Source organism: Populus alba, chromosome 12 (assembly GCF_005239225.2).
Source record: "Populus alba chromosome 12, ASM523922v2, whole genome shotgun sequence".
NCBI lineage: Eukaryota > Viridiplantae > Streptophyta > Magnoliopsida > Malpighiales > Salicaceae > Populus > Populus alba.
This window is the reverse complement of record NC_133295.1, coordinates 14200177-14223491: the sequence shown is the minus strand read 5'-3', so window position 1 is coordinate 14223491 and position 23315 is coordinate 14200177. Positions and strand designations below refer to the sequence as shown.

At 32.4% G+C, this 23315-nt stretch overlaps 3 protein-coding genes across 5 annotated transcripts; 1 reads left to right on the top strand and 2 right to left on the bottom strand.

Annotated features, from left to right (window-relative positions):
• Positions 1-305: 305 nt before the first annotated feature.
• LOC118060686 (xyloglucan galactosyltransferase XLT2) lies at positions 306-2261 on the bottom strand. The gene has a single exon (XM_035073944.2). The coding sequence runs from the start codon at positions 2040-2042 to the stop codon at positions 504-506; it is 1539 nt and encodes a 512-aa protein (XP_034929835.1). The 5' UTR covers positions 2043-2261; the 3' UTR covers positions 306-503.
• A 7220-nt stretch (positions 2262-9481) lies between these two features.
• Positions 9482-10406, bottom strand: LOC118060688 (CDGSH iron-sulfur domain-containing protein NEET). Its single transcript, XM_035073945.2, has 2 exons — positions 10024-10406; positions 9482-9773 (listed from the first exon to the last, which is right to left on the bottom strand). Exons 1-2 carry the CDS (start codon positions 10236-10238, stop codon positions 9665-9667), a joined length of 324 nt encoding a protein of 107 aa, XP_034929836.1. The 5' UTR covers positions 10239-10406; the 3' UTR covers positions 9482-9664.
• Positions 10407-13816: 3410 nt separating this feature from the next.
• LOC118060689 (K(+) efflux antiporter 5) lies at positions 13817-22352 on the top strand. Of its 3 annotated transcripts, none has more exons than XM_035073946.2 (20): positions 13817-14128; positions 16090-16133; positions 16591-16658; positions 16789-16873; positions 16989-17050; positions 17247-17322; positions 17480-17554; positions 17945-18016; positions 18137-18220; positions 18314-18382; positions 18477-18554; positions 18678-18766; positions 18986-19082; positions 19204-19257; positions 20120-20215; positions 20512-20700; positions 20808-20885; positions 21138-21182; positions 21276-21404; positions 21959-22352. In XM_035073946.2, the coding sequence occupies exons 1-20, from the start codon at positions 13909-13911 to the stop codon at positions 21998-22000; spliced, it is 1752 nt and encodes a 583-aa protein (XP_034929837.1). In that variant the 5' UTR covers positions 13817-13908; the 3' UTR covers positions 22001-22352. The 3 variants fall into 3 exon arrangements, with proteins under 3 accessions (XP_034929837.1, XP_073268916.1, XP_073268915.1); XM_073412815.1 differs by having other exon boundaries at positions 16591-16670; positions 21276-21390; XM_073412814.1 differs by having other exon boundaries at positions 16591-16670.
• The last annotated feature ends 963 nt before the right edge of the window (positions 22353-23315 follow it).

Sequence of the window (23315 nt, the reverse complement as noted above, 5' to 3'; positions counted from 1 at the left end):
AGTAATGCCAATTAAAACTTTTGAAAAAATTATTTTACCCATCAATCTATATTTCATTGGCCTGGAAAAACATTACTATACTGTAGCAATATACAATGCAATGAATCTTCTTGTATACCCAGCTAGCTTTATAGCTGGCCATGTCCAGCCAACAAAAAGAACATAGGATCACCTTACTGCCACCACCTAGTGGTGGTCCTGCCCAATCCATCCGATGAAGGCTTCAGTTTCACTAGATAATAAATTCTACTGCCCAATCACACAGCATTTATTTCTGAAAATTCCTGGTCCTCAAGACTCCAAAGAATTACAAATGTAGTAAGCAACATTATTTTGAAGAATACATACAAAAAAGAACTGTAAGAATGAATTAACTTGTAGTAATTGTTTCCCTATAAATTTTCTTGTAACAAATCTCTCCTGGATAAACTTGGGTACGTGATCATCTTCCCAAATTGGATCCCAGGTACCCAAATCACCATCATTTCTTAATTTCCTCCCAACTACCACCTGTAGCCAGGTTGCTCTTGCTCTTTGAACCTCCTCAAAACCCCATCAATGGCAACGTCAAAAGCATCCTTTATAGTCTCTAAACCTTCATCGGGTCTGGCATACAAAAACTTCGGTATATATTCAATAACTCTCTCCCTCATTCTCCTAATCTCATCCTCACTGTACCTCTCAAGCACTTTCCGAATAGAAGCAGTCCCATTTTTCACTTCATTTCGATCTATAAACACCGAATAGCTCTCTGGCTCAGCCGGCAAAAACCACTCATACTGATCATAAGCGGTTCTTTTCCAGAACAAAACCGGGATCGAACCAGCAATCATACAATCAAAAATCGACCTTCTTGTAAAGCTGTCACCCCTGGGCTGCAAACAGAACACAGAATCCAAGAACGTTTCAAGAATTATCGAGGTTCCATTAGAACATTTAGAACCAGCACAATCCACAACTCGGCATGAATCAGACTCGTTCCTACAATGATTCCACAGCAGCCCTCGAAAATCATCCTTGATTTTGCTACGTTTAGCACCAGCAAAACAGAAAAGACTCTTCCTTTTGCGATTTCGGACAAAATCCTGCCATTCGACAACATCTTTGTCCGATCGAGGGTGGAATCCCGTGGGATAAGGAACACCAACATCAAAATAATCCCAGGGATTTCGCTCGATCAAAAGGCGAGTAACGTTTCGCATACCTAGCTTGTGAATGCAACTCGAACCCCAATCCTCGTCCTTGGACCGTCTAAAATCCCAGGATATCCTTCCCATCGTCAAGAAATGATCCCATCCATCATTTCTTGTAAAATACGGCTGGTCTTGAACCCACTTGAGCATCATCTCGCAGTGAAAATCACGTTCTTTAGCGGATGAGTTCTTGAGCCATAAAAATTTCCCGACAGCGAGTCCAACGTAGAATGGAATGTAAAAGGCTGTCGCATTGTTGGGGTCTTTAGTTGTACACTTATGATTCAAAATTCTGTTGTGGAAAAGAACTTCAGTGACGAACTGATCAGTCCAGTACCAAGCAGCAGCAAGATTTTCCGGTACAACGCTGGAAATTCCAGAGGCTACAGGGCCAAATCCGTCATTCGACAACGCAGCACAGCTCGAACTCCAGGGGTTCAATTCATCACAGTTGTTAACCAATTCATGGTTCAAAGCACTCGGAAGATCGTAGACAAAGATTTCACCAAACTCGCAGGTAGTCTCCACTTTCACTGTGCTGGCGGATATGGAGGCGGTGGTGGTGGTGAGGGTTGGAGTGAGGTGGTGGTGGGCATTGACGGGAGCCGGGAAGTGGTGGAGGCGATGATGGAAAGAACGAGGAATGGAGCGCAGAGCGAGGAGGAGGAGGATTTGAATGAAGAAGATGGAAAGGAAAAGGCATAACCGAGGTTGGTTTATGGAAGGGTAATGAGCAGCAAGAAACGCTTTAGGTGACCTGAAAGAGTCTTTTCTTCGGACATCAAGTGGAGTTTTTGGTTTCTTGATTTGGGATTCAGGTGAAGATGAAGGGTTTGAGAGTGGAAACATCCTCAAAATTTTACTTTCCCGGCTGGCCGGAAGGAATGGTGGTGGTGATGAGAGATGAAAGAGCGTGCCGAGTGGAGTTGTGCTCTTGACGTTTGTGATATCTCTTAAAGAGAGAGGGGGTTGTGGTGATGGGCACGAGTAAGGTAAGATCTCTGGTTAAAGAAGGTAACGGATGGCACGGTGAGTAAATTCACTATTTGCAAAAACGAATCTAACGATTTAAATAGTTTTTGTTAGAAAAAAAAATCCGTTAATTGATTATTGTTATTATGTTAATCATTTTAATATTTAGGACGCGTTTATTTAGTGTTTATAAATAAGTAAAAATATACATCTCTTTATCTTTTTATTATTTTATTTTTATCTTTGCAATAAAACATATTTACATTTTTTTTTTACATTTACTAGTTTATGGATTCTCGTTAAAATATTATATGAATGTCAAATAGTTTAAAAAAATAAAAAAAATAATATGTTTATAAAAACTAGAAAAATTATAAATATAATAAAATCATATTAAAAATTTATTTAAAAATATATTAATTTAGTCTACTGTTTCTCCAAGATATATTTTTATCTTGGAAAAGCAACTAAACTTTTAATTTCCAAGATGAATTTAACTCCATTAACCAATGACGTAATAGAGGCACGAGTACGTGGAAGACTGAGGCCTCATCGTCAACAGGGACACCTCGGATTTGTCTCCGTTGACCAAACTTGATTAGTTTTCATTGAGAAAAATGATTTTGTTTCAAAAACACTTCGGCTCCTCCAGCATGATAACGTGTAGACTTTCGTATCGACAAACAACTGAATGGAGGCCCTTTTTTTTTTAATTACATTTTTTAGATGCATATTTATTAAGGTTTTTTTTTTAAGCCATGACATAGGATAGATATTTATTTGTTTATTATATAATTAAAATAAAATAAAATTATTATTGAACATATTAGGTCTATAATTTAGATTATAAATTTAATTAGTTAACTTGGGTTGATAAAATTTAATTCACTACATCATTATTTTAATTTTTTTTTATTTTTTTTTAAAAAATATACTAGCTTTATTTTTTTTAAGTCAAACAACTTTTTACATGGGCATATTTAATTTATTTTTTAAATTACAAAATATTTTTTTTTTTTGAACTTATAGAGTATTAAAAGGGTGTATTAAAATTTTTATTTCCAAATAATAAAAAATATAAAACAAATTGATATGTTCTTTTTCTTCTTCTTGTTTTTTTTTTTTTCGGAAAATATGTGGTTCAAAAGCATGTGAAAATATAATTAGAAAAAAACTAAAGGTGACGGAGAAACTCATGTAGCCCAAGACTCGTATTATTATTTATTAGAATAGTTATTTGATGATATGCCTTATAAGAACTCCAGTTAGATTTTTTTTTTTACATGATCTGGTAAAAAAAAAAAGAAAAAGAGGGAATTTATGTAAAAACTTTACCCCGGGAATAAGAAAGATTAAGAAAATTAATGTAGCAACTTTTAATGGATTAAAAGAATTAATTAATAAATAATAAATAATATGAGGATGTTAAGCATTTATAAAAAGGGTAAAATAGAAAAAAAAAATGTCATTCTTCCTCTCCATTGATGGTCGGTTGCTGCTAGAGAGAGAGAGGAAAAGGATTTCAAAATTTATTTATTTTTTTCTCTTGAAATTGATTGAGTTTTATAATAAATCAAAGGGAAATAATTAAGAGGAAAAATTCGAGGTTCTGGAAAGAGAATCGATTGGTTAGCATTTGAAGTTTACTTTCATGCTTGATAAGAAGTTAAATCCAATAATGTAAGATTTATGGAATAAACTCTAGTTTTATACATGAAATTGGATTTTTTTTAGTTAGGGTTTTTAAAGAGTAATTTGAGAAAAATATTATTTTGTTAAAAAAAAATTTTAATTGAGTAAATTGTGTTACAAATAATGTCTTGTAGTAAATAATTGAAGAAAATATCATGGGTATTAAAGGGGATTAGTATTGACATTAAAAACAGAAAAAATGGAGAGTTTAAGGAAATTTGTTTAAAATGTCAAAATCGTCTGCACATTGTCATAGTTTATCAGTGTAATGTATCCACAGTAAACGACGCGCTGTTAATTGATGGAGGAAGCTATAGCTAGGCTACGGTTTTTTTTAATGGTTACTTCCGAAGAACTGAACGACTTGTAGCATGAACGTTACTGCCGACAAAGTCGTTTGTAACTTTGTAGTGTTGTGATCTGTGAGGGTAAGGTATCGTGTATGTGCCTTTGTATCTTGAAACTTTAGTGCATAAATGGACACGTGGCAGCTCAAATATGGTGAATAAATTTATAATTTGGACCGACAAGTTAATTATTGACATTGTTTTTGCACATGTTTAGAAGGTTCGTGTTGTGATGTTTTTTGTTTTTTTGTTATGAGTTGCATGTATGTGTAGTTATCCAATCTCGTCTAGGCAATTTGTTTGATAATTTGTTGATGTGTGGTCTAGTCTTTTGTTGTTTGATTTTTTTTAATTATTTTTTATTTAATAATATAATAAAAAAAAACATAGTTGCAAAACCAATGACCAACCCAAATATCGTGATATTTTGTAAATTGAAAGCAATCTTTCCTAAAATAACTCATTATGATCTGAAAGTAAGTTTAAAATGAAACATTCATACAAATTCTCAATATTTTATATATGATTGAAGAAAAAGATAATGATAAATGTGATAAAATTATATTAAAAAATTTAATTTTTTTTTTAAAATATAAATTTTATATTAATAAAATATTCATGATTTTTTTTTTCATTTTAGGCACATAATAATTGGATAGGAATGTTAAAATTCCAATAAAAAACTATAATATTATTTGAAAAACATTTCAAAATTGATTAATAGTTTTTTTACGGTGCATTTAAATATAAATCTAAATCTAACAAAAAAAAAAAACCAAATGATGAAATATTTATTTAAAATCATAATAATTTTATAGAAAATAAACCAAAGTAATAAATGAAGAGTGATTTAAAATCAATCACAGATTAAAAGATAAAATAAAAAAAATCAATAATTCAATAAAAATAAAAAAAAATAACAAAAAAAATTAAAGGACAAAAAAAGGTGTCCAAGACCTTTTTTATTTTTATTTTTTTAAGTAATTATAGACCCTCTTTTTTTTAGCAAATTGCGTGTTAACATAATATTATTAAACATTCTTAAAAACAAAACAAAAAAAATTAAAAAGTGAATTTAATGAATTTGAAATTATATGGAAACTTTTTGCACTCTTGACTTAATATTGGAAAAAAAAATATATAGGGGTACACATAACGTTTACCAAGAAAACACACAAATGAATCGTGAAGGAAAAAAAACTGAAAAAAATGAAAGTTTACCCCAAAAAAAAGGAAATTAAAAAGGAAGTCAAGGTATCATTTAATAAATTTGGAATTAGATTAAAACTTTTTTCATTCTTAACCTAATATTGATAAAAATATATAAAGAAATAAGGTCGACATAAAGTTTACCAAAAAAAATGGAGTAAAACCTGCGTGGTCCAACTGAAAAAATATTCACATATCCTCGTACAAGATGTCCCAAGCATTTTTATTAAAATGAGCTGCAAGAAAACGCACTCTAAAAGCACCATCGATCAAGTCCTGAACCAATCTCTACATTAATAGCACCATCGATCAAGTCCAATTTTCATCAAGAAGATCCATGATTTCTCTAAATGAAGGATCCCTGACATTAATTTTAAATATTCTTTTTAAGTGTTTAAACATTAGTCCTGCTTGTGCTTAGATTCGGCTAGCTCGTACATTATGTTTATCATTAAGTTTAATATGAATGTTCAAACTATCTTGAGTGTATCTTGATTAATTCCACATGTTATAAAATTAATGACCATATATAAGTCTTTAATAACTCTGAAATTTTATGGAATTTAATCTGATAATTTCTAAAAAATAAACCTAGTTTAATGTGAGTGTTCGAATTAATTTATGTGTATTTTGATCAATCTCACATATTATGAAATTAATAATCATATATAAGTCTTTAATAGCTCTGAAATTTTATAAAATTTGACTTAATAGCCTCTAAAAATTAAACCTATAATTTGATTAATTGAATCAAACCCTTTAAATTCCATCATTATGTTTTTTACACCGACAAAATAATAACTATTTAATTATTCCAAGCCCACCAAACTACCTTTGGAATAATCAGTGGTGTGGTGGGGTTCTAAACTTCTAATTAAGGCTTAAGTACCCCTAAACACCATCCATAATAGGTCAAAGACGACACCTCTTTTACATTCTTTTGAATAAAGTCATGCACAAGCATGTCATCTTACATTCTCTCTTTCTTCCTATAGAAAGAAAGAAAACAGAAGACAAGTGCAGTGATGGAGGCACAAGATTAGGAATGTCATTGTCACTCAACATCTGGACAGAGTGCAAAATCGAGTCAGATTTTTATTTTGTTTAATAAAAGACAAATGGATATGAGTAAAATTCAAACCGATTAATTTTGCGAGGCTTAGAGATAGGTCATGAGAGGTCGATGGATCTATATCCAGCTCATTATCTACATTATTTTTTAAAAAAAAAATCCCAAGAAAATACATATAATTTCTTACGTATTATTTCCATCTTGGATTTTGTTTTATAGTTCCTTTTTTTTGTTTAGAGAATTCTTCTTAAAATGCTGCGATTTATGATCGGAGTTTTATTAAATTTCTAGAAAATACATATAATCATAACCCTTTATATATATATATATAAAAACTAGAAAATCCTAATAATATTGAATGGAAAAAATAAATTAGAAAAAATATTCCCTCTACATAAAAAAAAAAAAAAACTAGAAAAAACACTATAACAAAGAATAAAAAATAAAATTAACAAAGAAAAATATCTATCTTCTGGAAAAAAAAAAACTTAAAGAATATAGTTGTAGATATTTTAGATCTTTAGCAGCTATTCGACTCCAATTTGATATAGTGGCATCTTTACACGAGAGAAAAGTTGAAGTCGGAGTCACTTTCCTTCAAGACCTCAACTTTATGTGCACACGACATATGATGACTTAGAAAAACTTGGCTGGGATCAAAGAATACTTCAAGAACTCTAAAACAGCAAAACTTGTGCCATCATGTGATTCAAATTCAAACTCGTCTTTGCCAAATGCTATATTTACACGATAAGAATAGTCTTCTAAGATCTTTAAATTCTCACCCTTTTTTTTTCAAGATTCAAAAATCAAATCTCAAACAGTAACCATCTAGATTTTGGTGTTGAGTGTGGAGATAATATATAAAGGCACACATCAAGTTGTATATCAGAAGGGAAGGATCCAATGCTACTAATCAAGGGACGAGCTTTAATTGGTGGTTTGTTGGGAAAAATCATGGCTGAAATTGAGATGTGTGCTCCCTCTTTTCCAGCTATAAATAGAGAGGTTAATTTAGAGAGAGCTAATTAACCAAGCAGCAAGAAGCAGCAAAACGTGTAGTAGAGCAGCTGTTTTGGCAGCAGTTGCAGTAGCAGCAGAGAGAGAAATGTGAGGCAATTACAGAGATTTGGGAGTTGAGTCGAGTCGAGGCATTCCTCCTCCTTCATTGTTGTGGACTATAGTTTTCAATCCATCTAGTAAAATTGATTGCTTCTTGGATTTAGATAATTATTGAGCATTTCAGAGAATAATATAAATTATATTTTAAAATTTTATATAATAATATAAATTATTATGTTAAAATAATTCTTTAATATTATACCATAATTTTAATAATTATACGATTACGAGTTTGAATTTCATAATTTCTATTTATTTGATAAAAAATTAAGTATAAGGTATGATGAACTGTACAAATTTCAAATCCAAAATTTTTTCATTTGATGGAGTGTGTTAATGTTAGAAAAATAATATAAATCATGTTTTGAAACTTCATATAATATTTTAAGTTATTGGATTGAGATAATTCTTAAAAACAAAGATAAGTTGTTGAGTTTTGTATCTGAGCATGAGTCGGCAAAACACAATACAATAAAAACTTATAATATAGTGTCTTCAGAATTAACTTGCACATGTCAAGCTTATATTTTAGGAGGAATTAATGAAAGATCTTAAAATTATACGTGAAGTATTTATTATTGCAATGCACGAATAATGAATTTTATTTGGAGGAGAACTTGATCGAATATAAATGGTGTCCCAATTATACAAACAGTTTGATGAACTGGGATACTGGCCCCGTTATAAATATTTTATTAGAGATATAATTTATGAATGGCTACTTCGTATTCCATCTTGCATACTATTCAAAAAAAATAAAAATTCTCTTGATGATGGTGAATAATCTGCAGCAGCCGCGGACCCATCTAGCAGGGATGTCTCGTTGGCTGGTCCTTTCCTCCCAGAGGATGGGTTAATCTTAAACAAAGCAAGGGCGCAGCTCCTGCGAAAGGAGAGTGCAGCTGGAGGTGGATTCGAAGTTAGCTGTGGACATATTACTCCAGCAGAACTCGTTGCACGGAGATTATGCTCACCTGATTCCGGCTATTCGAGCCATGCTTCGCCATCCTTCACAGGTTGATCTCTCTCACTCACATTTTCCGGGAAGCAAATCGGTCAGGGCAGCGGACTGTTTAGCATCCATTGCTTATTCTTCTGACATAGGCATTGTCTATCACGAGGAAGCACAATTGGGGAGCTCGAAGATCTTGCTCGAGGATATTTGTGGCCTTGCAAGACCTGTATTGTGTGGTATTTAACTCTTTCTGGAGCCTTGCTCTCCTTGTATTCATAAAACAATCCTCTTAAAATGTTAATTTTTGTAGGTTTAATCCGAGACTCTGTTTTTACACTCATCATTTATCAAATGTGGAGTCTTTGATTCTAATAATTCGAAGCCCACCACTCGAGCATTGAAACAATGCGTGGTGGGGGGTTCTAATTAACGTTTAAAACTCTAAACACTATCGTTTAGAGGTTCAATGAGACGCAATTTGTTCCCTCAATTACAGTATTTTTAGTAAAATCATGCACAAATTATCACCATTATTTAGCTGCCAACCTCAATTGCCATTAATGTCTTCTACTCAAAAACATTTGAATAAAAATCTCTCATTTGTAACCAAAACTTGAGGCCTAGAAGCCTAAAATTGAGGCTGAAAAGCCATTAACAGGACCACTGATGAGGGATATACTAAAACGTTTTACAACTGAAAAAAGGAGATAAAACCTGGTTTTTTTACTCAATTTTCTACTTGCAGGATTTCATTGATCAGTAGAAGCAAATCTATTGACAAGGAAATAAAATTAGAAGAGTTTCAAGGAGTTGGTGCAGTGGATAAGAAAATATGTTCTTTTTCTTATTTTCCGAGTTTAGATTTTGAGACCAACATTAAAAAAAAATGTAGAAGCAACAATCAAAGCCTAGTTAGGCATGCCACAAGCGAACAAGGCCATTTAACATAACATGTAAGAAATTGTTATCAACTTAATTTTTATGCAACTCGAACTGGAGAGCTCAACTCAATCCAAAGGGAACTCGAAAACACCATTTCATAGAAAAGCAAGAAATCTTCAACATGACAAACACAAAATCTAAATGAAGAGAAATTACAGAGTTACTCTTTCTGCTTTTTCAAGAGCAAAGGTCCAACATTGTCTCCAGTAGCTTTGTTGTGCTTTACATGGCTTCCATCACACAGAGGGAAAGTCCCTGACCTCCAGCATCTAAGAGATTAACCAATGCAAGTTATATCAAGAATTTGGCAAGCAAATGATTTTTATGAGTATATATTATTTCTTGGCTCCAAATTTAATTAATTAATCTTGGTTGTGCTCTCGTTACAGAAAAATTGATTGCCAATGTATTTAAGCCAAGTGACTAACACATAGACAATAATCAAAATATAGAAAAACAAGCAAGAATGATCCACAACAGAGACAGGTTTTTTTTTGATAAACAGAGACAGATGTATACCTGCAATAAGCAGTGAGTGGCTTGGAGAGTTCAGCAACCATAACAGAGTCCACCACCTTCTCTTCAGTCTTTCTAATTTCAGGGTTTATAGCTTGAGCTTCTGCTCTCACCGCCACCAAACTCCTCGGCCTCGCAGCGGCAATATTTGGCTTGACCCCTCCGATTCTTGATTTGCTGTAACAAAAACTAGCGCTAGATACGGATGCCATTGACATGGTTAATAAATGTGTAGCCTTTCTTCCCCACAAACTTTTCTTGAGAATTCTCTGGCTCAAATTTTTAGTTTGCGACGGAAGGGGGGTTGGTGGTGAACTTTATGTGCAGAGTTTGAGAACTGTGTGTTGAACTTGTGGAGAACACACGATATGGTGAAATGTGTGGATGCTGATGGTTCGTGGGCATTTTTTATATGGATATTTTTTTTTCACTCGGATAACTATTCGGAGCACAGTACTTTCGTCGGTGAGGGTTGTGGGTGAGAGAAGTTGAGTTGACATGGGTTTATTAGGTTTTTTTTAATAAAAAGACAGTCATTTAAAATAAAATTAAAATAAATAAAATAAAGTTATTTTAAACAAGAAATTTTAAGAAAAGAAAATCGCTATCCAATTTTCATCCGTGTTTTGAACATGGTTACCTCGTGGTTTACTCGGATTTGACTAAATTAATTTTTTAAGAAATAAGTATTGAACAATCAAACCAAATTAAATTTAATAAATATGATGAACCTCTATGGTCCAAGTCAATATTCACTAGTAATTTAACTTTGTCGGGGTTTATGTGCAGACGTACCCTGGAAGGCCCGCGCAATTGAGCCTTAATTTAAAAAAAAAAAAACTAAATAATGTGTCGTCTGATTTGTCTAGATTTTGGTCCACATGGTAGATAAAAAATCAAAACTTGAATTTTTTTACTCAAAAACTTGTTTTTCAACCTATTTTTGACCCAAAACATCGTAGGAACCCAAAACACTTCATAGCTTCAAAAATACCCTAAAGAAACGCTCCAAAAACCAAAATCAACCCAAATTTAAAAATCAACCTTAGCTCATATTTGTTATTCATGAAATTTAAAAGTAAAAAAACACATAATATTAACTTTACTCATCAAATAAAACCATTTGATACAAGTATCATTCGTTTTTATGGTCTAAATCGTTGTTAATGACACTTTTTTTTTCTACTGTCATAATTCGTCAACCTCTCTATCTCCTCTCTCAACCAAATACTAAAATTTAACAAAAATGGATTTTTATACCAATATTGAATTGGAAAACATTGAGGTACTGAAATTATATAATTTATTTGATTTTTAAAGTTCAATTATCCAAGTGCATCTTTTATGAAACTTATGGCATGCCACACATGTTTGACGCCTTTGTTATTTCGGTTCCTCTTCTTTCAATCCCACATTTTCATAAGACATCAAAATCAATTGATCTTCAATTACAACTAAATCGCTAGAAAAAAAGAAGAAGTTTGAAGATCAAATTGATAAAAATAAAATTTTACACAATCCATCCACAACAATATATGAGAGGATGAAAAGTCTTACACGATGAAAAACTTATGTCTTTTAAAGTAATACTTAATATTAAAACTCTTTAAATTGGTATAAAGAGCTGCTGATGATAATATTTCTATAAATTGTTACCCCCCCAGCCATGTCTCTTTTAATTCTTAAATAATATCAGAAGTTAAGTTGCACACACAATTTAAATTTAAATATTCTCCATCTATATTAAATAAATGGATTTAATTTAAAATGTTCCAACTTGAAAAATCATAGAATTGTCTTAGTCTATATATTTAAATCTTGAGAACAACAGCTAAAATAATTAAATTTCTTTTACTAGCATGGGTGATACACTTTTAAAATCATCTTAACAAAAATATGTGTTAATTAGTTTAAAAATATTTTTTTAAAAAAGAAAAGCCTACTCAAGTTTATGCCCACTCTCCATTGACATACATCTTCCATTTTCAAGGTTGCTATGATTTTACTATCCATCCATCTACTGCTTTCCTAAAACAAATGACAATCATTTTCTGTTAAAAAAAAAACATGGTAATCATAATTTCATCAAAAACCTCTTAATCTTCTTACAATGTTTTTGTTTGTAGATACAAAATAAGTTAGTTACAATGTTGCTATCTTGATTGATTGCTTCACCTTGATCCTTTTTTGTTTATTTATACCAAATTAACATCTTTAGAAAGTGCATCTTCCACTCCTTTCACTTAATTTCTTTTTTTAATGAATATTATTTTTATATAAAATTATTAAACTCAATAAATTTCATAACTTACTTCAAATCTTGAGTTATAGGCTACATGAATTAGTTAAGTTAATCTAAATAAATCTAAAACAATGTTGTTTTGTTTAAAACATAAAAAAATAATAACAACAAAAATTCTATCAAGTTTTAACTGTTAATTTTTACCTTATTTATTTTAAAATATAGACCAGCTAGATTTTGTATTGGTGCATCACCAAATCGAGCCGCTATGCTATACAAAGTTTAATAAGACTTTTGTCACGTAATTATTAATTCTTAGGTTTAGTTTAGTGTAGTAATATAATTATTGTTTTGTTAAATTTTATTTATTTTATTATAAATTAATTTCTTACATCCTTTTGAATTTTTTTCACAAATATTAAAATAAATTTTAAAAATATATTAATATTTTCTCAGAATTATTAACTTTTAGGTTTAGTTTAGCACAACAATGTAATTACTGTTTCGTTAAATTGTAATTTTTTTTATTGTAAATTAATTTTTTATATACTTTTGAACTTTTTACTAATATCAAAATAAATTTTTAAAAATATAAAAAATATATTATTTTAATACATTAAAAAAATAATTTTTACCACCCTTTCAAATACTATTCTATACTAGCCATGACAATTTAATTTATCCACCAATCAAATCAATCCACATTACCATCCCTCTCCAAATGATCATTCCAGTAACTTAACCCCAATCATTAACAGCACAAAAGATATTTAAGGTAAATTCAAATTAATCCTTCAACAAGACACTTTTATTCAATATAGTCCCAAAATAAAATTAAGTCCCCTATCTATTAAAATTTCTCACATGTATCAACCTTAATGTTTTTTTTTTTGATAGCTTACCTTTGATTGGATAAAAAAACATAAGTCTCGTGCATAAAAGTAGGGGTGATTATTTTTTATTCGGTTCGATTGTTATCAAGAAAAGTAATCAAACTGATTTTTTTTAAATCAAGACTTGTTCAAATCGATCGGGTTTTTTTTGGTTTGATTCGAGTTTTTTTTATTTGAGTCTAGTTTAGTTTTTTTGGTTTCAAACTTATAAAACCGAAATCGATTTGGTCAATTTTTTTAAAATTTTTAATCGGTTTAATCGGGTTTTTTCACGGTTTGATTTTTTTGGTTATTTTTTTGTTTTCTCAATTTAATCAGTTTTTTTATTTTTTTCTCACCCTTAAATGAAAGTTGGCCTTAAGTTATCTTTAATCAACCACAAAAAAGGAAAGATTCCTTTCATCTAAATTATCACAAATATTTAATAAATAAAAAAATCTGATCACATTAATATCATTATATAACGTAAAATCCAAATAAAAACATTAATGAACACATGCAAAAGAGAGAAATTCTGAAAAATAATGGATCTATTTATAATTAAGTTTAGCTTGGGAATCTATTTGAAACTATGTAACTAATTCAAGGACTAGTTTGGATGTTTCTGCAACAGTTAAATAACCTCCATCTCTGACACCGAAACAAAATAAGCTACATGATGACGATCTCTAATTAAAGGAACATTTGTTCCTTCAAATACAAAATTCCCTCTCTCTCTCTCTCTCTCTCTCTGCACTTCATTTTCCATAACCAATGAAAAGAGGAGGGTTTGCATGTGGATTTGGATTCAGCAGGTGCTGTTGTTTGCTCTTGATTTTGGTCTGTGTAAATGGGAGATCCGATAAGGAAGTAAGGGAGAGGTTTTATGGGAATTTGGTGAATTCATCAGCACCTGATAATGGAGAAGGAAGTATTGCTAAAATGTTTGATCGTGTTCTTGAAAAAGAGTTCTCTGACAATGATCAGCCTGAAGGTAAAGAACCTTTTTTTTGCTTTAATTTTAGTTATTTTATGTTCTCTGAAGGTTTTTAGGCCTGTTTTTGGTGGTTAATGTGAATGAAGGACTCGAAATGTTAGAGTGAAGCATATTTTTAGTAATGTAAGATGTTTATGCAAAAGGGTTTTGCTTTAAAGTGCTTTTTTAAAAAAGAAAAATTGTGGGATTTAGTAATATATTTGGTTGTGTTGAGTAAGAGAAGATAGAGTTTGATCTTAAGAGAGACCCTTTGTTGTTTTAGTTTCGTATAAGTTTTTTTTTGTTTTTTTTCAATTAAAGGAGCCTGTTTTTTTAGCTATTAAAAGGTTGTCAGAGAAATGATAAGTAGTGAAACAACTTAAGATAAAATATGGGTTTCCTTGGCTGCATCCTAGGATGGTGAAGTGATGGCTTGAATATAGACCTTTTCTGGCCTGGTTGTTCCTGAAAAACCAAACCAGTCTCCCTTGGAAACATGGGATACAATGATGCTTAAGTAAATAAGTGCACGAGGAAAGAATAATATATAAAAAAAGAAAAATAAAATAAAGTTGTGGGGAATGCGTGTCTGGATATAGCCCGTGTATGTGTTGGCTAGAAATTGTATAGTCTGGCCTGGCTCTGGCTATGAATGCTTTGGCGTTTGTGTGGCTAGAACTTGTGTGGTTTGCACCTGTGCATGGTTAACTTATGGCTTGACTTAATATGGCTTATGGTGGCTATCTCTGTGTGGCCAAGGATTGGATATGTATTTTGTTGGGTGGGTCCTGAACATTTTTCATGGAGAAGGAGATATCATTGGTGGATAAATTGGTGTGTTGTCATTGGCTAGCCATGGTGGCTATATTAGTTATTGTGTCATACTATGGCTGTTGTGCTACATGGGTCATTGATGAAAATGTTTGAGACAGACAATGTCATTGGCGCATGGTGCCTGTTGTACATGGAAAAAGTTGTGTGCATAGAAAAAATTATATGCATGAAAAGTTTGTGTGTGGCTCCTGGGAACCCAAAAAAAAATACATAGAAGGATGTGCAGAGGCAAGATTTAGGAGACAGGATCGGTGTTGGTGTCGGGCTAAAAATTCCAGCCAGCTAGAATTTTTTTCCTTTCAATTTGGGTATTATCAGGAAATATTAATCTGGGTTCAGTTTTTATGACCGGTGAAAAGACTTGATCGGTTACAGTAAACTGATAAAGAAACAAAGTAATGTGAAGCTTTCTTGAGGCAAGTCTGAAACTTTAGTAATGTAACTGAATAAGTGGGTGAAGATGAGTTCAAGTCGATATTGATGAACATGTTAAATGATGTTGTTAAGAAGAGAATGTGAAGCTGAATTATAGTTTTGAAAGATTGAAGGCAAAAGGAAATTAGTTGTCAGTTAACAATGATATAAATAATACTTTTCAGTAAGCTTATAGCTGAATAAGAATGACTTAACAGGTAACTGAAAACATTTATTGTCAGTTCAAGGAATTCACTGAAATGTATAAGAAGTTAAGTCTGCAACGGGAGAAACATATAGCAAATTGAACAGTAGGTCCTTTGACAACTGCATTGAGATGATATTGATCTCAATGGTTTCGGTCTTCCCTTTGAATTTGAAGAGATTGAAGGTTTTCCACTTGAATAGAGTTGCTTTACTAGTGCTATGCTATGACATGTGCTATGATGGAGAGTTTAGTAAATCTAGCAAGTCCCGCACTTGAAAGTTGACAACTCATTATCATGTTTGTGTCTGTTTTTTTGACACTTGAAATTTGACGATTCATTATGTCTCTATGTCATTTGGTTTGACTCAAGTTTAATGATCTCTTGACATGCCCTGTGGGTCATAGGAGTTTCTGTTATGAAAGTGGAATGATAATTACCTGTGGCATTCTATCTTTTGGAAATTTTCTGGTTTCAATGTTGTCAGAACGATATTTAATTTGGCTCTTATTTTTACTTTACTAGGTTCTGATGGAAGCAGCTTCAACAACAGTGTAGCTGACCAGCAAGTAGGTTTATTTTTCTTTTAATTATTTGCATTTACTGGTTGTGGCTTGAGCTGTAGTTTTGCTTTGCTGAATAAGTGCCCTACAAAACGAATTTGGAAGCTTTGGCCTTACTTGAGTTTCTTGCTAAAAATATTAGATAAATAGTAAGGAAAAGAAAATCAGGTTGCTAGGGATCTTAGCTTATGCAAGATTCATACTCTGTTAACCTACAATGTGGCTGCAACCCCCATCTTCTATACTGAGGAGAAATTATATCTTTTTAGCATATAATATTTTATTTTCACCACAAAAATATGGTAGGACCAATATCTTCTCTTTCATATGCCAGTACTATTTAACATTAATACTGCCTAGGTATTGTTATCTTCAGTTTTACCTAGTCAAGTCGATTGTTCGTTGCTACTGTTTGTTGCTTTGTGTTGTTGTTAAAAGAGGACTTCTGGTTATGTTTTCACAGGCTGTTTTGGAGACTGTTGCTAAAATCACTCATGAGAAGGGCAAGAAAAACGATACACAAGTGGCTAAGTATGGAAGCGTGTAAAATATTTTCTCATGGAAATTATTCCATTTTTTACCGTATATTTCCTTTCCCTCTCTTTCTGTACATAAGTGAGATTCTGATATCACATATATCTTCCTTTCCTCTTGTTGTCAGTGGATCTAGACCTTTTCAGCTTCAAGATGTATTTTCACTGGAAAATGAGGAATCTGAGGATATGGCAACCCTGATTGACAAAAAGGTGTGCTGAAATTTGGTATCCAGTCCTCTGTGTGAAATTGTTTAGACAGATTCTTGGATCCAGTTTTTGGTTTCTATGGACCTTCCTTCTAACTTTCTCATCTTGCTAATTGTAGGACAATGTATTTGTAATGTCGAACAAGAAATCCAAGTATCCAATTCTTCAAGTAGATTTGAGGTGAATGACTTTCAGATTTTGTTGGACTGTATACAAGAGCAGATACTACTCTTGAGAAATTGCTGTATGATTAGCTGCTGATTTTCCTTTTCCGTGCAGTTCTTGCATCTATAGTATTACCTAACTTAACTGCTAAGGTTCCGAGTTTTGATTTTATGTACTGTTAATTTATCATTATTTTTTCACATACCTACAGATTAATTTCTGATCTAGTGGTTGCCATAGTTTCTGCTGCCATTGGTGGAATTATCTTTTCTTGTTTGGGTCAACCGGTTAGTATCTGTATATTGTGGTTATATTTGTCTTTAATTTCTAGTATATGTTTGCCTTTACTCATCTTGCTGTTGATGCTCAGCTATATCATATGATTTATGTAAGGGTGCAATATTTAAGGTAATTTTTTATTTTGACATGTGATATGTATGGCAGGTTATTGTTGGCTATCTTCTAGCAGGTTCCATCATCGGACCAGGGGGTCTGAATTTCATCAGTGAGATGGTACAGGTATGTGATTTTTTATTTTTTCCCCAAATGTTTACTTTTTCATTTTGCTTGCTTCATTTATTATAGCATCATTGACACACTGGATGGGGAATGCAAGTTTTATGAGCTATCAAATGAAGTTCTGCTACCTCTTAGGGTCATTTTATGTGAGGTTTTTCAAACAAAATTCCAGATGGTAATAAAGCTGGTAGGACAAAAATGGTTGTCAGTCAAGTTGTTTCCAAATCAACATTGACTTTGTAGGTACTCATATCTTAGCAACTAATAATTATATCCATATGCTCCAAAAATCCCTCATTAGGTGCCTATTATCTGGGAAACCCACACATAAAGAATTTGGCATCATATTCACAATAACAGTGGTGACATTTTCTCTTGTTCTTATCACAGGTCGAAACTGTTGCACAGTTTGGTGTTGTGTTTCTTCTTTTTGCGTTAGGACTGGAGTTTTCTTTGACTAAGGTAAATTGTATTTGATCTAGGGAAGTTATTTGTCATAAGATTTTCTTAATTTATTTGTTTTAAAAAACAACTTTTTTTTTCTTGATTTAGAAAAGCCATTCTAATTCATCATCAATGCAGTTAAAAGTTGTGGGCCCTGTAGCTGTTCTTGGAGGGATGCTTCAAATTGTAATTTTTATGTGCTTGTGTGGCATAATTGCTGCGGTATGATGCTTAATGTGTGTAACTTGGTTATGCTAGAAATTTGTGTGATTTGCCAAATTGGATACTAAGCTTGCACCATCTTTAACTTTGCAGTTGTGTGGAGCAAAGTTGTCTGAGGGTGTATTTGTGGGTTCGTTCCTGTCAATGTCATCAACAGCAGTGGTACTGTTATAGACTTGTTTCTAACTATTATATCTCTTTTCTGTTTGATCACTCCTTATCAGTTGCAACATATGATCCATTCATTTTTTATCAGGTGGTGAAATTTTTGATGGAACGGAATAGTAGTAATTCTCTTCATGGTCAAGTTACCATCGGGACCCTGATTTTTCAGGTTTTCTTTATTTCTTACTTTGTTTATATTTATATATAAGCACGTCATTGATGATATGTTGAGCTTTTTTGAAATTGGTTTTCTGATGCACATCCACTTGTCTGATCTTTTGAATTGTTTCAGGATTGTGCTATTGGTTTATTATTTGCCTTGCTTCCAGTTTTGGGTGGCAACAGTGGCGCTCTGCAAGGAATGATTTCAATGGGGAAGTTGTAAGTTGATTTTTGTCACCCTTCTTCTTGTTGCTGTTTAAATTTGTCCTTTTTCTTTTGATAATGGAAGCTAATTATCGTTATTGGTTGATTGCCACATCCCTCCTTTTTTTTTGATATTTTGTAACTTTTCTCCTCCCCGACTTTTTATTTACCATGAGAATGACCCCATGTAAATAATCTTTAACGAATCTAATATCTATTGCTCATTAACTTCAGGTTATTGTTCTTGTCCGTATTCCTCACAGCTGCATCTTTTATGTCCTGGTCGTTCGTTCCTCGCTTTCTTAAGCTAATGATACAGCTATCATCTCAAGTGAGTGTTTGATGGTCTTCTTTTTGTCTCATATTTTATTTACATGGCTTTGTTTGAGTACTTGCCGGGTTGAGTAGGGCCTCTGTCTAAGCACTCTCCTTATGTTCCACTTGTGTTTCAGACAAATGAACTTTATCAGCTTGCTGCTGTTGCTTTCTGCTTGTTGTCTGCTTGGGTAAGTGAAAAAGATATGTACCTTTCTTGTCTAGTAGAAATAGTTTTGCATGCAACAGATCTTGCTACTGAATATTACCTTTCCATAACACGGTAGATTTCAACTTTTAACTTGTTTAACATAATTTTTGGTCATTTGTGTAATGACATGGATTCCAATATCACAGAGATATTTGCAAACAATAACATCTAAATTGGCAATAGCATATCTACATCACATGTTTTTGCTTTCTTAACGATTTGTTATTTTAACTTGTATGCTAATTTTGAATGGATGAGAGACTGCTGCTTCATTTGAACTGAATCTATATTACCAGTCTAAGTTTGATAGGTGGTTGAAACTCTGACTTCAAGGTTGTAAGGTTTTCTGTCCATCAGTTAGATGCTCAAAAGTTTAATTCAATTTCTCAGCAGTTCTTCAGTTTTTTATGTTTTCTCTAAGGATTTGATAGCCATCAGCGCCTTTATTCTGACCAGGGAAAATGCTTGCTTTAAGAAGTTTTCTGCATCTGAAAGATGTCATTTTGTGTATTTGATCCAAAATTCTAATAATACAAACTTGCAGAGTGGAACAACATAGTTTTAAGGCAGAGAATTTAAGCAAGCCTAATATTGCAAATTTTCAAATTTATAAACATCACCTTTTTTCTGCTTGACATATGGTTTGTCATATTATTAGTTTGGTTCCTTGACTATGCTAAGGAAATTCATATGGTTAAATCAAGAGTTTTCATCTTTTGTTAACTGTAGAGGTTATGATGCTGAGCTGCAGTGTATCATGACTCGGTGCAGCACAGTGCTGCTTTGAATGTTTTGTGTCATCATGTTCACTTTATTTTTTGGATTTCCTTCTACTATTTCAGTGCAGTGACAAGCTGGGCCTTAGTCTTGAGTTGGGTTCATTCATGGCTGGAGTCATGATATCTACCACCGACTTTGCACAACATACTTTAGAACAGGTATTCGTCTGTGCAAGGGATTGTGTGCCAAGTTTTGCTAGTCATGTTAGTATCTTAAAGTATTATGCAAGTTATATTCTCAGATAATATGGCACTGATTTAAATTTCTTAGTTGACTCTGGATCTTTGCAACTTGTTTGAGTTGCTGTACTTCTCTACTAATCACGCGACTATCAGCTGTAGTTGATGGACATCACTGTGCTACTCTTTCCTGCGTTGGAACTATTCTCCACGTGGTTATGTTATGTTATGTTATAATGAGATTGATATGTTTTGAATGACTCTGTACTTTGTAGGTGGAACCAATCAGGAACCTGTTCGCAGCTCTCTTTCTTTCTAGTATTGGAATGCTCATACATGTACATTTTCTGTGGAACCATGTGGATATATTGCTAGCGTCTGTGATTCTGGTTATTGTTGTCAAGACAACCATTGCTGCTGCAGTTACTAAAGCCTTCGGATATAGCATCAGGACATCATTCCACGTGAGTTAGCTTGCTATGCTTGTTGGCAAAAGAGAGACAAATTGAAGATGAAACTTCCCTCTTTCCTTTTTTTTTTCCTGGACATAAATCAATGTGCCGTGATGCAGGTTGGAGTATTGCTTGCTCAAATTGGAGAATTTGCTTTTGTTCTTCTGAGTCGTGCCTCCAATCTTCATCTCATTGAGGTGAACTCTCTCTCTCTCTCTCTCTCTCAGGCGTGTGTGGAGGTTAGGATGCCATTAAAGATGCAGATGCATATTTTTTTTATCATCAGAAAATCACAAGATTGTTTGGGACTAGGATTTAGTAGTTCTTGAACCTATAGATGGTTTCAGGTTTGATGTGACGACAAGACATCTGTGTTTTAGTATTGCTTGCACCTATACGCACACTTACTCATCCTTCATTAATTTAATCATGTTGGTGTTATAATGCAGGGAAAGATGTATCTTCTTCTTCTTGGAACAACAGCTCTTAGTCTGGTTTGTTTCTTTGATCCTTCCAAATGGAATGATAGCTTTTTAACTATGTGTTGTCTCTTGCAATAAACATTTACTTGATCGATGGTCATTCAGGTAACAACTCCTCTCCTGTTCAAGTTGATACCTAACGTCATGAATTTGGGCATCCTTTTGCAATGGTTTCCATCAGAGAGCAGCACTCCAAATAAATGGTTTCCATCGGAGAATGGTACTCCAAATGAGGTTCTCCCGCCCTCCTTGTTTGTGTGTTTGTGTGTGTGAATGTGCATCCAAGCGCCTGTGCATGGACTACGTTGTAATTTATTTCGTCGGAAGACTGCATTCTGAGATTGTTTTTGGTACTCATTGAAGCATATTAAATCCCATGTAAAACTTGACATGCTGACACATCCTGTGTTTTTCTGATCCATAGCATATCTTGGATAGGGTATGCCATCTCTGTTCTCCTGTAGGTGCCCCCATGTCTTACAGCTCTTTGTGAGTGTATTTACTGTTGTTTTTAGCTCGTGAATCTATTTGGGAGGATATTATGTAGGAATCTAGGGTTTTTTTTATCAAAATTCTGGCAATGTATCCACCATGAATTAGAGAATTCATATCCTAGAACCGCAAAGTCATTGGCAGGCAATTTGGTCTTTGCCTATCATTGGACTGTGACGTAGAACACCACTTGAAAGTTGAATATCTGCTTGCCTCTCTCGTCTTCGCTTCTGATTTATTTATTTTTCACTGCTTTTAAACATTTCGAAGACAACTAACTTACCATGTTTTTACAGGAAAGAGTTTCTATGATTGAAGTACGTAGCAGATTGTTGTGATCTTCCACATTTTGTCGTCTCGTAACCTAATTTTCTTGGGAATTTGTGAATACAAGGATTTCATCCCTCTGCCGATTCCACAGTTGAGCTTTCCAAGTGACCAGCCAAACAATCAAGAACTCTCATGCACATATTACGTTCCACGTTCATTGGTTCTTGCATTTGTATGTATATATAATTTTTATTTTTATTTTTGCCCGTCAGTCATTGATGTTGATCCATTTTGAGCATGTTTATTTAATAGCAGCGCACCTCTTGAAAATCGTGATTTTTTTTTTTTTTTCATATTTTTCAAGAGATGTGCCGCACCCCACGGAAACAAATACATTCTTCGCCTGCTGGAACCTCAAAATCCACCGTTAGTCCCTATAGAAATAGAAATTTTCTGTAGAAAATTGTTTTTTTTTTTCAATTCATTTTTTATTGTGCGGGGAAAAAATATGAAGATTAATTATTTGTAAATCAAATGTTAAAACATGAACTAAAAAAATTAATTTTTAGAAAAAGATAAACTTGATTTGAGTTATTATGTTAAATTTTTTGCCCAATAATTAGATTAGCGTGACTTCAAATTGAATAAAATAATGGAGGTTAATTTCCTAGCAAATTAAATAAAAAAAACCTAAAAAAATTAATTATAAAAAAAAAAATTAACTTGATTATTTTATGATTTAGATGTGATAATCTCAAAAAAAAAATTATGAGATATAATTTACTTGTATTAGGATTGGCCAATCTAATAAACTGCCATTGGCCAATCTCTTAAAATTATATTAATTTATCTAATTTAAAACTGCCATCGGATCATCTAATCACCTTTTTTTATCAAAACATTATTATTTAGTTTCTTTCTTTAGTTTGACCTAACAGGATATAGTAAAGTCAAACAAATCACTAAAAATACAATATATTCAACTCGAATCAAATTGAGTTGGGTTTGACGAGTTTAGCACCAATAATTATTTTAAGATCACATGGTAAAATATATAACGAATAATTACAAAAACTCTCCAATATATTTTTATAAATTACATTTTGTATTATATAATTTATATATTCAATAACAATTAACATGAAAATATATTTTATTTTAAGTTTTTTATTTAATTTAGGATGTAAAATATAATTCATAAAATTATAATTAAAGAAAATAAAATTTAGATCATTGCAAGAATTTTTAATTATCCCAGTATATATTCCAAGTTTAAAGAAGAGTTGAAAATAAAAAATCGATGAGTGGGACCGACTACTAACATTGTATTTCCAAAGACGAACCAGATTCCTCTTCTACTTATTATTATTATTTTTTTATCAC